The 12,761-nt window shown below is 32.9% G+C and overlaps 2 protein-coding genes across 4 annotated transcripts; both read right to left on the minus strand.

Annotated features, from left to right (window-relative positions):
• Nucleotides 1-368: 368 nt before the first annotated feature.
• Nucleotides 369-2,647, minus strand: LOC18107477 (protein NRT1/ PTR FAMILY 1.2). Of its 3 annotated transcripts, none has more exons than XM_024590458.2 (4): nucleotides 2,473-2,646; nucleotides 2,154-2,371; nucleotides 1,487-2,034; nucleotides 369-1,402 (listed from the first exon to the last, which is right to left on the minus strand). In XM_024590458.2, exons 1-4 carry the CDS (start codon nucleotides 2,564-2,566, stop codon nucleotides 856-858), a joined length of 1,407 nt encoding a protein of 468 aa, XP_024446226.2. In that variant the 5' UTR covers nucleotides 2,567-2,646; the 3' UTR covers nucleotides 369-855. The 3 variants fall into 3 exon arrangements, with proteins under 3 accessions (XP_024446226.2, XP_024446227.2, XP_024446225.2); XM_024590459.2 differs by having other exon boundaries at nucleotides 369-1,390; nucleotides 2,473-2,645; XM_024590457.2 differs by having other exon boundaries at nucleotides 369-2,034; nucleotides 2,473-2,647.
• A 2,232-nt stretch (nucleotides 2,648-4,879) lies between these two features.
• Nucleotides 4,880-8,032, minus strand: LOC7458964 (protein NRT1/ PTR FAMILY 1.2). The gene is made up of 4 exons (XM_002324198.4): nucleotides 7,540-8,032; nucleotides 7,232-7,449; nucleotides 6,059-6,609; nucleotides 4,880-5,926 (listed from the first exon to the last, which is right to left on the minus strand). The coding sequence occupies exons 1-4, from the start codon at nucleotides 7,634-7,636 to the stop codon at nucleotides 5,047-5,049; spliced, it is 1,746 nt and encodes a 581-aa protein (XP_002324234.3). The 5' UTR covers nucleotides 7,637-8,032; the 3' UTR covers nucleotides 4,880-5,046.
• Nucleotides 8,033-12,761: the final 4,729 nt, after the last annotated feature.

Here is a 12,761-nt window from a genome sequence, read left to right on the forward strand (position 1 = left end):
ATATCACTTATGATATGTTTCTCTTTATGTCATATGCATGCGAAATTCCTCGTCTTTCCATATCTGGCTCATACGGGAAAAGTTGGTCAAAAGCAAGTTTAACACAACAAAACCAATTTACAGAAGTATATTATAAGATTATTATTAGCAGGGGAACCATCATTAATTAATTCATCATTTACCTTTTAGTTTTTAAATTAACTTAAGCAGACAATTGAATTGAATTTTCTTTTCATGTATATTATTTTTCAAAAACAAATTACTGTACATGAAATGAGCTTCAGCAGCCAATAACCCCCTGTATATCCCAGTCCATATCTCTCGGATTAGGCATGGTTCATAATTTATGGATCCCATGTATTGAAGGATGTATAAAAAATCTAGCAATATATATTTGTTCAAAAAGAAAAATTACAGGAGAAAATATACTCCAGTCATTCTGAAGTAATGGTAACCCTAACCCCATTCTCAAGAGAAAGAAAAAGAAAAAGAAAGATATGGTAACCCTAAACCTCATGGTAATCAATTTTGTTTTGCTTCTACTCCAGCAGACGCTCCTCCTTGTCCTCGGCAGATCCATAAGCCCAAAAACATACAAGATCATACACAAAATTAATTATACTCAAGACAGTGATCAGCCAGTAATAATCATCTAACCGACCCTTGTTAAGATTACTTGACAACCAGCCGTCCTTCCCTCCCTTAGATGTAACCCTGTCCACAACATCCGCCAAACCACTCCCTATCAGATCAGCCACCGCGGTTCCGAAAGTGAAAAGAGCCACCGCAATGGTAGACATGCTTTTAGGGAACTGAGAGTAGTAGAATTCTATCTGTCCAATTGAATTAAAAGCTTCAGCCAATCCAAGCAGGATTATTGGTGGCAAAAGCCACACTACTGACGTTCACCACACCGTCAGGTTCGTCTTCTAGTCCTTCCTCAATAGCAGTTTTCCTTCTTATGGTTTCTACTACTGCTGACATTGCCCTTGCTGCAACTGGGACTAGCAAACCAATTCCTATCCTCACTTTAGGACTAAGCCCGCCACGTGGCCTGCCGGTGAATCTTGCTAACAATGGCAACAGAATTCGGTCATAAAAGGTTAGCCAGATTGTGAGAGTGAGAACCAGAAACACATTGAGGGATCCTGCTGGAAGTTCAAAATTCAAGATGTTCCTGTCCATGGTGTTTGCTTGGAGCGTGGCAAATGAGTTTTGGTTCAAGTTGATATGCATCATGATGCCTGTAGTCCAAATGGGGATGACTCTAAGCAGAGCTTTCAGTGACTCTACCTGATCAACTGTGCATAGCCGCCATGGATTTGAAGCTGACCCATCAAGATTTACATCCCTATCAGGATCTATTATGATACAAGTTCGGTTCAGACACCTGCACAAAGTGCTGAGAAATGTTAAGGAGAGATGATTTGGATAGTCAAGCATCGAAGCAAAACTTCGAGTCATCATTGTGTTAACACTGGTGTACCTTAAATTATCAGTAGGGACCTGGAACTCAGAGTCATCACTGTGGTAATGCTGTTCAATGCTACCGTGAGATAGATTGAGCTTTCTGTTCCTGAATGCTGCAACCACAACTTGAACAAAACCTGTAAATAAGCTCGAGGAGGCCTTCACTTTGATGTACTGGGAAGAACCCACCAGAAACGTTAAAGCAGAGAGGAACATGAGAATTGCAGGAACGGCAAACCCAACTTTCCAACCGAGGTTATCTTGAATGTAGACAATAACAGTAAATGCTATAATTGTTGATAATCCTGTTGCAGCATAATACCAATTAAAGAAACTCTGCAAGACACTCTCATTGTTGGGGTTCTCTTCGTTGTCTAATTGGTCTGCGCCGAAGGCATTAGAGCAAGGCCTAATGCAACCAGCTCCAATGGATATAAGGCCGAAAGAGAAGAATAAGATAGCCATTTGGCCCGCTGTAGCTGAGCTGCACGTTTCTGTGAATCGGTCACAAGGTGGAGGTTGTAGTTGTGGTATCATGGCAGTTAACCAAAGAAGAATCATCCCCTGCATGAACAGAGCAGATTAAGAGGTCAAGACTCAAAACCCCTATTCCCCCCCAGAAACTTGGAAGCAAGGCCAACAAAGAAGAAACTCGGTGAATATGATAGCGGGAAATGACTCACAAGAAGGCTGCAGAATGATCCCAAAGAGATCACCAGATACCGTCCCATGAATGAATCGGAGAGGAAAGCTCCGAAGTTGGACAACCCATTAGACATAGCAGACCATAAGAAGAGAATGGTCGACCCATTTGCAGCCTCCAAGCGATAGTTATTCATCAGGTAGAATATCATATTTGGCATCAGCCCATAGCTAGCCACCCTCTCAAACGCCTCATTAACTATAGATGCACAGAACAGGAAAACAAATAACCCAACATGATTCAACAGAAAACAAAGAACCGAAGGAGGAAGAAACTTAACAGTAGACTCTGAAGATTACCTATGATGAAGGGCATGGTCCTTAGGCCACCCTTTTTTCGGTCCTTGTCCTTGGGGATGAGAATCATCTTCTCCTCTGCAATTGTGTTTTCCATTTCTTTCCTCTCTCTAACAGCACAATACTACACAGGAGTCCATACATTTGAAAAGATAAAAAGAAAGAAAATTAATATAAAAAAAGCTCAAACATGAGGGATATAATAACATTGTGGATTGCTCCACATTGTTTTATTTTTTCTTTTAACACATGATTTTTTTTTTTTAACTTTTCCTTTTTTTTTGCTATGATTTTTTTTAATTTGTTTTTGTTAATTTTTTTTTTTAATATTGAAATGGTTGAGAGTTTATCTTTATTATTTTTTTTTGCCTTTTTATAAGATTAACATGATTTGCGGGTTTGTTGAGGTAACCCAGGTTGTTACAGTTTATGGATTTGGTGGGTTATTTTTAATTGAATTTGATTTTTTTATAATATTTTTTTCATATTGTTAAAAAAATAGTTTTAGAGAAAAACTTTATTATTAAACTTTATAAAGTAACAAAAATTAAAGGATGTGGGGGAAGCCACTGTTTACCTAACATCCATTGCACCATGGATTACAATGGTAATCCACAGTGTTTTTTTTTTGTTTTTGAATTTTTGTTATGATTTTTTTTTCAAATCAATTTTTATCGATTTCATCTTTTAAAATTGATATTTTTGAGAATTTAGCTTCATGGTTTATGGATTTGCCAAAGTAATCTAGGTTGCCCCGGTTTATGAGTTTGGTGGGTTGTTTTTTTTTTTTTTAATTGAACTTGAATTTTTTTATAGTCTAATTTTTTTAATCATATAGTTAAAAAAAATAGTTTTAGAGAAAAATCATGTTATTAAATTTTATAAAATAACAAAAATTAAAGAGTTTGAGAAAACCATTATTTACCCACACACATTGCATTATGAATAACAATAGTAATTCACAGTATTTTGCTTTTTTTCTTTTTCTTTTTCTTTTTTTTTTGTTATGATTTTTTTTTTGGCGATTTCATCTTTTAATATTGGAATAGTTGAGAATTTGACTTCATAATTTGTTTCTTTTTATTTTACTTTTTTATAAGGTTAACATCGTTTGCGGGTTTGTTAAGGTAACCCGAGTTGCCCTGGTTTACGAGTTTGGTGGGGTGTATTTTTTTAATTTAAATTGTTTTTTTTATTGTTTATTTTTTCTTATATAGTTTTAAAAAATAATTTTAGAAAAAAGTTATGTTATTAAACTTTATAAAATCCATGAACTTATTCACATGTTTGGCTGGTTGACTTAGTTCGCGGGTTTGACAAGTTTAATTTTTTTAAATTAGTTTTTTTTCATCCTTATATACTGGGTTAATTGGAAATTCAATTTCATAATTGGTTTCGTTTCGTATTTTATGAAATTATCGTGATCTAAAAAAAACATCTTGGTATTGGGTTGATGTTTGATTTTGCAATCATTCATTTTTGTTATCATATGGTTAAATAAAATATAGTTTTTTTTTTACATATTTGGCGTACTAGTCCGACTTATTTGATTCACAGGTTTAACGAGTTTATCCACCGATAGGATATATATATATATATATATATATATATATATATATATATATATATATATTGTTTTTTGTTTTTGATCTTTTATTTGTTTTTAATTTTTTTATTTAATCATTTAATATTGGATTGGTTGAAAAATAGATTGTATTACTGATTTTTATTTGTTTTCTAGGGATAATTGTCTCAAATAAATATCTATTTTTAGGTTGATGTTCAATTTTGTGAGCGTTGATTTTTATCATATAATTAAATAAAAAAAATTTATAAAAAAATTGTTAAACCAAATAGAGTTATCAAGGTTGCATTTGAATATATATGAAATCGATCAATTTAAGAGGAGTTATCTCTCACATGATTAAATTAAAAACTTGAGTTTGACAAAGAGTTGAGTTAGAAAATTTTAAAATTAATTCATTTAATTAAACTTAATAACACTATTAACAAATTCTATATACTTTTAGTATTTTTTTTAAAATTAATCCAACTCCTAACTCAGTCATTAATTAATCCTGCTCCGATTCGATATAATAGATATGCTCTCAGTGTCTCACTTGTCGGATTTGTTTGTTTGTTTTCTTTGAAAGGCTGATTCATGTGTGATGACTAACAAATGTTTTAAACTACCACAGTCCACTCATCCTTGTTGCTTGCATTGTTTTGATGCCATTTTTTCTCCTACTTGAAAGGGAAACCCTTTTTGCATATTCACGTATGATTGTGATTTGTACAGTATAATACAAAACCATTGGTGCTCGGGAATGATATCAATTTAATTTAATTAATTAATTAATTTAATTTTTTTTTGTGGTTTGGTCTCATTGTTTGAGTCAAAGTATTGGAATAAATGAAAATAATCAAGTATTGGAATATTCATAAAATAGACATAGCTGTTTATTCAAGACCTTTGAATTTCCTTCCAATCATTGCAATGTGGCTATCATGGACAAAGATGAAGATCCAGCTATAAACCATACATGGAATCTAACACAATTCCGTAATTTTTAACCACTAATCCTCATCTGTCAAGGCTTCCCCTCCATCAGTAGCATTGCCTTCTTGTCCCTTGCAAGGACCATATGCCTTGCTACAAGCACGATAATATATGAAGTTAGCCAAACTCAAACCAGCAAGAAGCCAATAATAGTAATCGTAATGTCCCTTGTTGATGTTGCTTGAAAGCCAACTCTCCTGATCGTTTCCCTTGAAGAAGTTGCGGACAATAGTTACTAGCAAACTCGCTATCAAGTTTGAAACTGACAGTCCCATCTCGAACAGATTGGAGGCTACACTAGACATGCTCTTGGGCAATTCAGTATAGAAGAACTCATTCTGTCCAATACCACAGAAAGCCTCAGCAAATCCGGTTATGAAAAAGTATAGCAATAACCACAATGCTGAAATGTGCAGAACGGAATTAGGGTCATCAGAAAATCCTTCTTTGATCGCAGTTTTTCGCCGAACACTCTCTATAATTGCCAATGCTGCCATGGCAGCAGAGGATGATAGGATGCCAATTCCTATTCTTTGTTTTAAGCCGAGACGAGTTGGTTTTCCCCTGATTTTTGATGCTAGAGGGATGGCTACACGATCATAGAGAGCAATCCATATTACCGAAGAAAATAACTGAAATGCAGTGAAGGAGCCAGCAGGAACTTGAAATTTTGAAGTAATGTGCCGGTCCATAGTAGATGCCTGGAGGACTATAAAAGAGTGTTGGAGTACATTTATAGACATCAAGACCCCTGTGGACCATATTGGGATTACCTTGATCAGTGATTTAAGCTCTTCTACTTCATCTACTGTACAAAGACTCCATGGATTTGAAGCTCTTCCATCTGGGATCAAGTCTTCTTTAGGATTTCTAATGACGCAAGCTTTGTTTAGAAACCTAAGACAAGGTATATGATATAAAACAAATTAATACTTTTTAGGAGTAATCATAGAATCCTATTGAGGTAAATCTTGGATATAAGACGGAAATTAATTTCAGGGCACAAAGTTTTTGAGCATATAATGATACCTTAATTTTTCAGATGGGACGAGAAGTCTTGATCCTTTCCTATGATGATACACATCATCTTTGACTTGGGATGATAATTTGATACTTCTATTTCTAAAGGATGCCACCAAAACTCGAGCAAATCCATCCAGCCAGCCTGCCTTAGCCTTTGACTTGACATAAATGGGAGAAGCTAAGAAGAATGAAAGAGTTGACAGGATCATGAGCACCACAGGAATTCCAAAACCCACCTTCCACCCCATGTTATCTTGAATGTATAAAATACAGGTCATGGCAAGGAACAACGCAACCGAGACTGTCGCATAGTACCAGCGGAAGAAGCTCTCTAATATTCCAGCACGTTTGAGGGTGTCCCTCTTGCCCAACTGCTCAGCACCAAAGGCCAAGGACGATGATCTTATGCCGCCAGCTCCAATGGCCATGAGACCTAAAGAAGAATATAAAAGCAGAAGCTGCAATGTCGATGCGGATTCGCAACTGTCATGAAATTGGACACAAGGAGGTGGTCTTGTTCCTGGAATTATAGTTGTTAACCATAGTAGAATCACGCCCTGTACAATAAAATTAGGTTGATTGCTGCTATTGTGAGGTTGGTATATAGACTTGGAGTTAGTACTCTCTTTTCGATTTAGATGAATAGTTGGTCTTCATTTCAATCTCACAATTCCATATTTCTGGAATTAAAACAATATTTTGAACTTGAATCTCGTTTTGATGCAATGAGAATTGTAAATTCACGGATTCCTTTTTTGTTTCTTAACTTTTGTTACAAAACCTTAGTTATTGGAATAAAAAAATCTCTAATCTTTTTGACCCTTACAACCAAGTAATCTCCCCCCCCCCCTCTCTCTTAATATACACCACCTTGAAGGAAAACGTCCATAAAGACAACCAGCAAACCCATCAGTGGAGATTTCTCCCAGTGAAACTTTATGAAGTAATTATTTTTTGGTGTAAGATTCAGTGGTTGTTAAACTATTGTACATAGGATCAAACCCTTCTATCAAGCAATCTCAGTGAGAATAAAAAGGGATTCAATATTTTTCTTCCTTTCTCTAACTTAACTTGATGATACGCATAAAACCATCAACCAATTAACAGATGGAAAATGGACAAAATTAATCACAATGTAAGAAGAGCAAAGTTGATATATTATATAGGATCTAGAATTACCAGAAGGCAAGCAATACATCCAAAGCCGATCATGAAATACCGTCCCACATAGGTATCCGCAAGAAAAGCACCGATGAATGGCGTAAAACTCGTGGCAGCTGAATGAAGGTAGAGTATTTGTGCACCATTGACAGCATCAATACCATACTCTCTTGTCAAATACAATATCAGGTTTGTCGAAAGCCCATAATTTGCCAGCCTCTCAAATGCCTCATTTACTATAACAAATTACATCGAAAAACAAAATCCGTGAAAAGGATAATCAGAGCATAATATACATGATGGTTTTTTTTTTAATATGTACGTACCTATGATAAATATCAAGGCTCTTAAGCCACCCTTAGTAGTACTGCTGCTCAAGAGCGGCTCTTTGATTTTCCCTTTATGATCTAAAGGATCTTCCATTTGCTCTTCTTGGACCCTCTTCTTGCCTGAGGGAGTATCACTGTTGAAACTGAATCTCGCTTAATGCCCAGGTTGTGAGAGAGGGCAGGGTTGCCTTTTGCCACTCAATCATATGCTGGATATTCTGTTGCCTGTCGGGTGGTTCCCCACGATACTGGTACAGAAGAACCAGCTATATTCTATTAAAATAAAGCAAGAAAAAGAAGATACGAGGAATCATGGATTTTTTTTTTAATAGGTAAGTCATTTCAAGGATTCTTGATCCTAAAGCCAAGGTTGGTTTTGGTTAATCTTGTAGTTTTCTGCACGTTAGCATACAGTGAATTGCAGTCCAGCCTGAACAAGAAAACAAGAGAAATGGAGAAAATTGCGGGTAGGATTTTTTGAGAAATGGAATTTGTATATTCAATACGCATGTGATCTTAGAATGGGATAGTATATATTTCAAATTGAAATGGTTTCTTTTTTTTTTCAATTCTTTTGCCTCTGTAACCCAAGAGTTTTTCATAATAGGGGAGGTGCGCCATCCATTTAAATAGAAGTTAATTTTTATTGCAGCCCAAGTTGGTTCAAGGAAGACTTTTTTTTTTTTTTGGATTCAAGGAAACCCCATCTTCCGGAAAACGTATTTTATGGGCCCAGATGAGCGAGTACAACCCTGGCTGTCCCAGGCTCTTACAAGAGGTGCACGTCCTGACTCAAACTCGAGACCTGTTGTACAGATCTCAAGCTCTTTGCCATCACGCTACGTCCCTTGGGGACAAGTTCAAGGAAGACTTTCATTTTATTTCCAATACTTCATAAATAAAGGATTTGACTGCACTTAACTTCATGAATTTTTCCTTTACATTACGTTTTTTCAGACAATAATTTATAAATTATAGCTAGAACATTGTGAAATAATAATGGAATTACTGATAAAATATTTTTCATTAATATTGTCTAATGACAACACCAATACAATATTTTTGTTAAAATTGAATAAATGATAAATAATAAGTTGGGACCAATTATTTGTTAATTTGATTTATTGTTTCATTCATATTTTGACGCAACATTAAAATTGTGTATAAATGATAATTGATTATTAAATTGTGAATTCATTTTTAATTACCAAAGATCGATGAATTTTGAATTGATGGTTACATTATTAATAAATATTGTAATCAATATATATAATGCATGATTGTTCTTGAATATAATGAGATTTACTCCAAAAATTGTATAGAAAAAATTATTATAATTTATTTTCTATTCCAAAAATACAGACGATTTAAAAATGTCACATTCATTCTCAATGCAACTTTCCATTTTATTTATGAATCCACGTGATAATGATTTTTTTTATCTTAGCCTTTCATTTAGGATTGCCAACTAAAATTGTCTATAATATGCATTGGTGAGATGGAATATCATATGATATCTATCGTATCCTGCTATGTTGATATACTTCAACACATTAGAACATCCATTTAATAACCATTAATTCTTTTTTTAAACCTATTTTACTCAAACAAATTTCTCTTCCTTACGAAATACACATATTACCCTTCTAGGCCCCCTTTCATAGTACTAATAGTTTATCAGGTTAATTTAGTAGGTTTGCTCGATTAAATGAAATTTTGGCAGAGTTTATCTTATTCAGTGCCTACCTAATTAAAATCTAGTCCATGCAATAACCTATATAAAAAATCAACATCACAATTACAATCACTCATCACTATATAACACAATCTAAGGGTAATTATTTTTGGTTTGATTCAGTTTTTTTTTTTAAAAAACCGCAACCAAACTGAAACCGGTTCAAACCGACCGATTTCAGTTCGGTTCGGTTCAATTTTTTAGGACAAAAACCGGTTTGGCTCGGTTTTGGCTCGGTTTTTTCCGGTTTTTTTTTGTTTGGGTTCAGTTCGGTTCGATTTTTTTAGTTTCAGGCTTATAAAACCAAAACCGAACCGAACCGGTCGGTTTTTTCAAAATTTTAATCGGTTTAATCGGTTTTTTTTCACGGTTTGGTTTTTTCGGTTATTTGTTTTTCGATTTTCTCGATTTAATTGGTTTTTCGGTTTTTTTGCTCACTCCAAATACAATCCATTAGCCATCTTTGATCTCTATATAGGATCAATTAAAAAACATTCTATCTCTAGCCCCTCTTATATATAAGATGGCTTAACTATTTCTGATTATTAGCCTCCTTTTATATGAATGGCTTAACCATCTCTGGTTAGTAGTTCCATTCATGTTGTCAGCTTATCAATTTTTTATCAGTAGCCCTCACTCATATATAGCTGATTTATCAATTAATAATTAGTAGCCTTCACTCATGATTTTACTTATCAATATCTTTTATATTTCTTTGATTTCCGTAACATTGATAAGTCAAATCATATGAGTGAAGGACAAGCTGGAAAAGGCACTGCTGCCTCTCCTGATTAGAAAAAAAACGTATTGGTTATAGATGGGTGTTTCTATTTAGCAGAAGCCAAATTGAATGATTGGTGATATAAATTATGGATTTACTTTTGCACCTTTGGCTAAAATTAATACTGTTAGAGTTTTATTATCACTTGTGGAAAATCTTGAATGGACATTGCAATAATAATATGATGTAAAGAATGCTTTCTTGCATGCATGGTAATTTATAAAGAGAAATGTATGGTTGTGGTTGCTTTTCAAAGTGCTTTTTACTCGGAAATACATTAAAATAATATTTTTTTATTTTTTAAAAATCATTTTCGACATTAGCATATCAAAATAATTTGAAAACATTAAAAAAATATTAATTTGAAGTAAAGAAAAAATTTAAAAAACTTTAAATTTTTTTAAAAATGTTTTTTTTTTTTAAAAAAAACCATATTGTTATTAATAATCTTGGGTTCGTGTGCAAGTCGGAAAAGGAACTTTACGGTCTCAAACAGTCGCTCAGAGGTTGATTTGGTAGGTTTTGACTTATTATTAAGAAATATGAATATTAGCATAGCAATGTCAACCATCCTCTCTATTTCTAAAGAGGTATAATGACAAATTAATGGCACTCATAATTTATGTAGATGACACGATTGCCATTAACAATAATGAAGGAATTTGATATGAAAGATTTGGAAGGGGGATGCAATATTTGAGCATCTACACACACAAATCAAGGAAAAAACTCTTCATACAATATTTTTACCCTAAAATTACTTGGTAATTGAAAATGTACAAATGGATAAGCTAAATCAGTTCTCCAATGTAAATAGTTTTGGAAAAATAATGACAATAATTTCATCTAATAATAATAATAACAATAACAAAAACAATAATAATAATTATTAATTTATAGGTTCCGAAATCTCGTAGCTGAAAGAGATTATAATATCACTAGAAATACAACTTATTGTTCATTAATTAATTGTTTCAATGTTATGAAAAAGTCAACAACCACTTGCACAAGAGTGCACCGTCGCCAATACGCCGTGAGTCCTCCTGATCACCTCAATCCCTATAGGTCCCTCGCTAGATTTGGACCACATTTTCTATATATATATATATATATATATATATATATATATATATATATATATATATATATGATGGTATCAAGGACGGAACTAGGAATTTTTCCTGGGCTATTAAATAAATATATAATTTTTTTAAGATCAATTATTAACTCATATATATGAATTTTTAAAATTAATAGTAAAGTTTTAATTCAAATACATTACCCAAAATATTAAAAAATAAATTTGAAAGTACATAAAATTAAAGTGAAAGTAAAAATAAACCCACTATTGAAGTTACATTTTTTGATTTTTTGTGAAATATAATTCATTTATAATCGAATCTGAATCGATATTATAACAACCCCCAACCGGAATAAAATAAGAATCTCATGTCAACTGGAAAACAAAGTAATTAAATTTTTTCCCTCTTTCAATTCCTCCTTCCTTCACTTGATACTTCCTTAGATTAATATTTTATAAGTTGGACTTTGTAAATTTATAAGGTTATTCTCTCACTTTTTTTATTTTTTTTCCTTGGTTCTTTTTTTTTAATGTTTTTCGCTTACTTTTCTCTCTTGCCTTTTCTTTTCTTTCTTTTTTCTATTATGCTTCTGCCCAGTCGACAACATATAAAAAGAAGGAAGAGTTGATTTTTTTTTATTTTTTAATGGCAAATAACCACTTTACCCTTAATGAGTCGTTTTGCATTTATTTGACGATTTGTTTTTTGCACTACCAAGCTCCGTTTATCCTAAAATTTTAACCAGATTTTATTCAATATATTTTAAGATCCCTCGTAAAATTTCAGCTCAATTTGATGGTCGGATTGAAAATTACGCCTAATAACATAAAACTGGTCAAATTGTGATTTTTCATCAAATTTCTGAATTTCTCCAAAAATTCTGAAATTTTAATCCAAGATAAAACATCATATTAGAAGGCTCCATGCAAATTTTCAAAATTTTTTGATAACTCAATCGAGAATTACAAATTTTTTTTATATAAAACTAGTAAAAAAATATTAATAAAATCTTAACCTGGACTATAGCACACCCAAGCCTCCGCCCCTGGATGGTACGGCTCCTGGTACCAATATAATATATTCTTTTTTGTTTACAAATAAAATACATCACATTGGAGTTCACATATCAGGAAATTGTGAAAAGTGAAAAATCAGAATACATTATCTTGAAAATTTCTAAGAACATCTTTCAAGCTCTATATGAAGTAATAACCTCATAGTTCTTCACACAGTCTTACTAACATCTTACTGTATGGTAAGTACAAACATACAAAGATCCTTAAATTTAAATAAAACTACAATCATGCATCATCAATCAATCCTTCCCTAACATCTCCATTAACATCTACACACAGTAATCAAGGAAATAACTCATCATACAATATTTTTACCGTAAAATTACTTGGTAACTAAAAATGTACAACTGAATCAGCTAAATCAGTTTTTGGAAAAAATAATGACAATAATTTCATAGATTCTTATTCTTATTCTTATTATTCTTATTATTATTCTTATTCTTATTTATAATTAATAGGTTCCAAAATCTCAATTTTGTTTTTTGTTCACATGCTACGTTAATAGTAAAGAGTGAATTATAATTCGGTCTTCACTGTTCATTAAC

This window comes from Populus trichocarpa, chromosome 18 (assembly GCF_000002775.5).
Source record: "Populus trichocarpa isolate Nisqually-1 chromosome 18, P.trichocarpa_v4.1, whole genome shotgun sequence".
NCBI lineage: Eukaryota > Viridiplantae > Streptophyta > Magnoliopsida > Malpighiales > Salicaceae > Populus > Populus trichocarpa.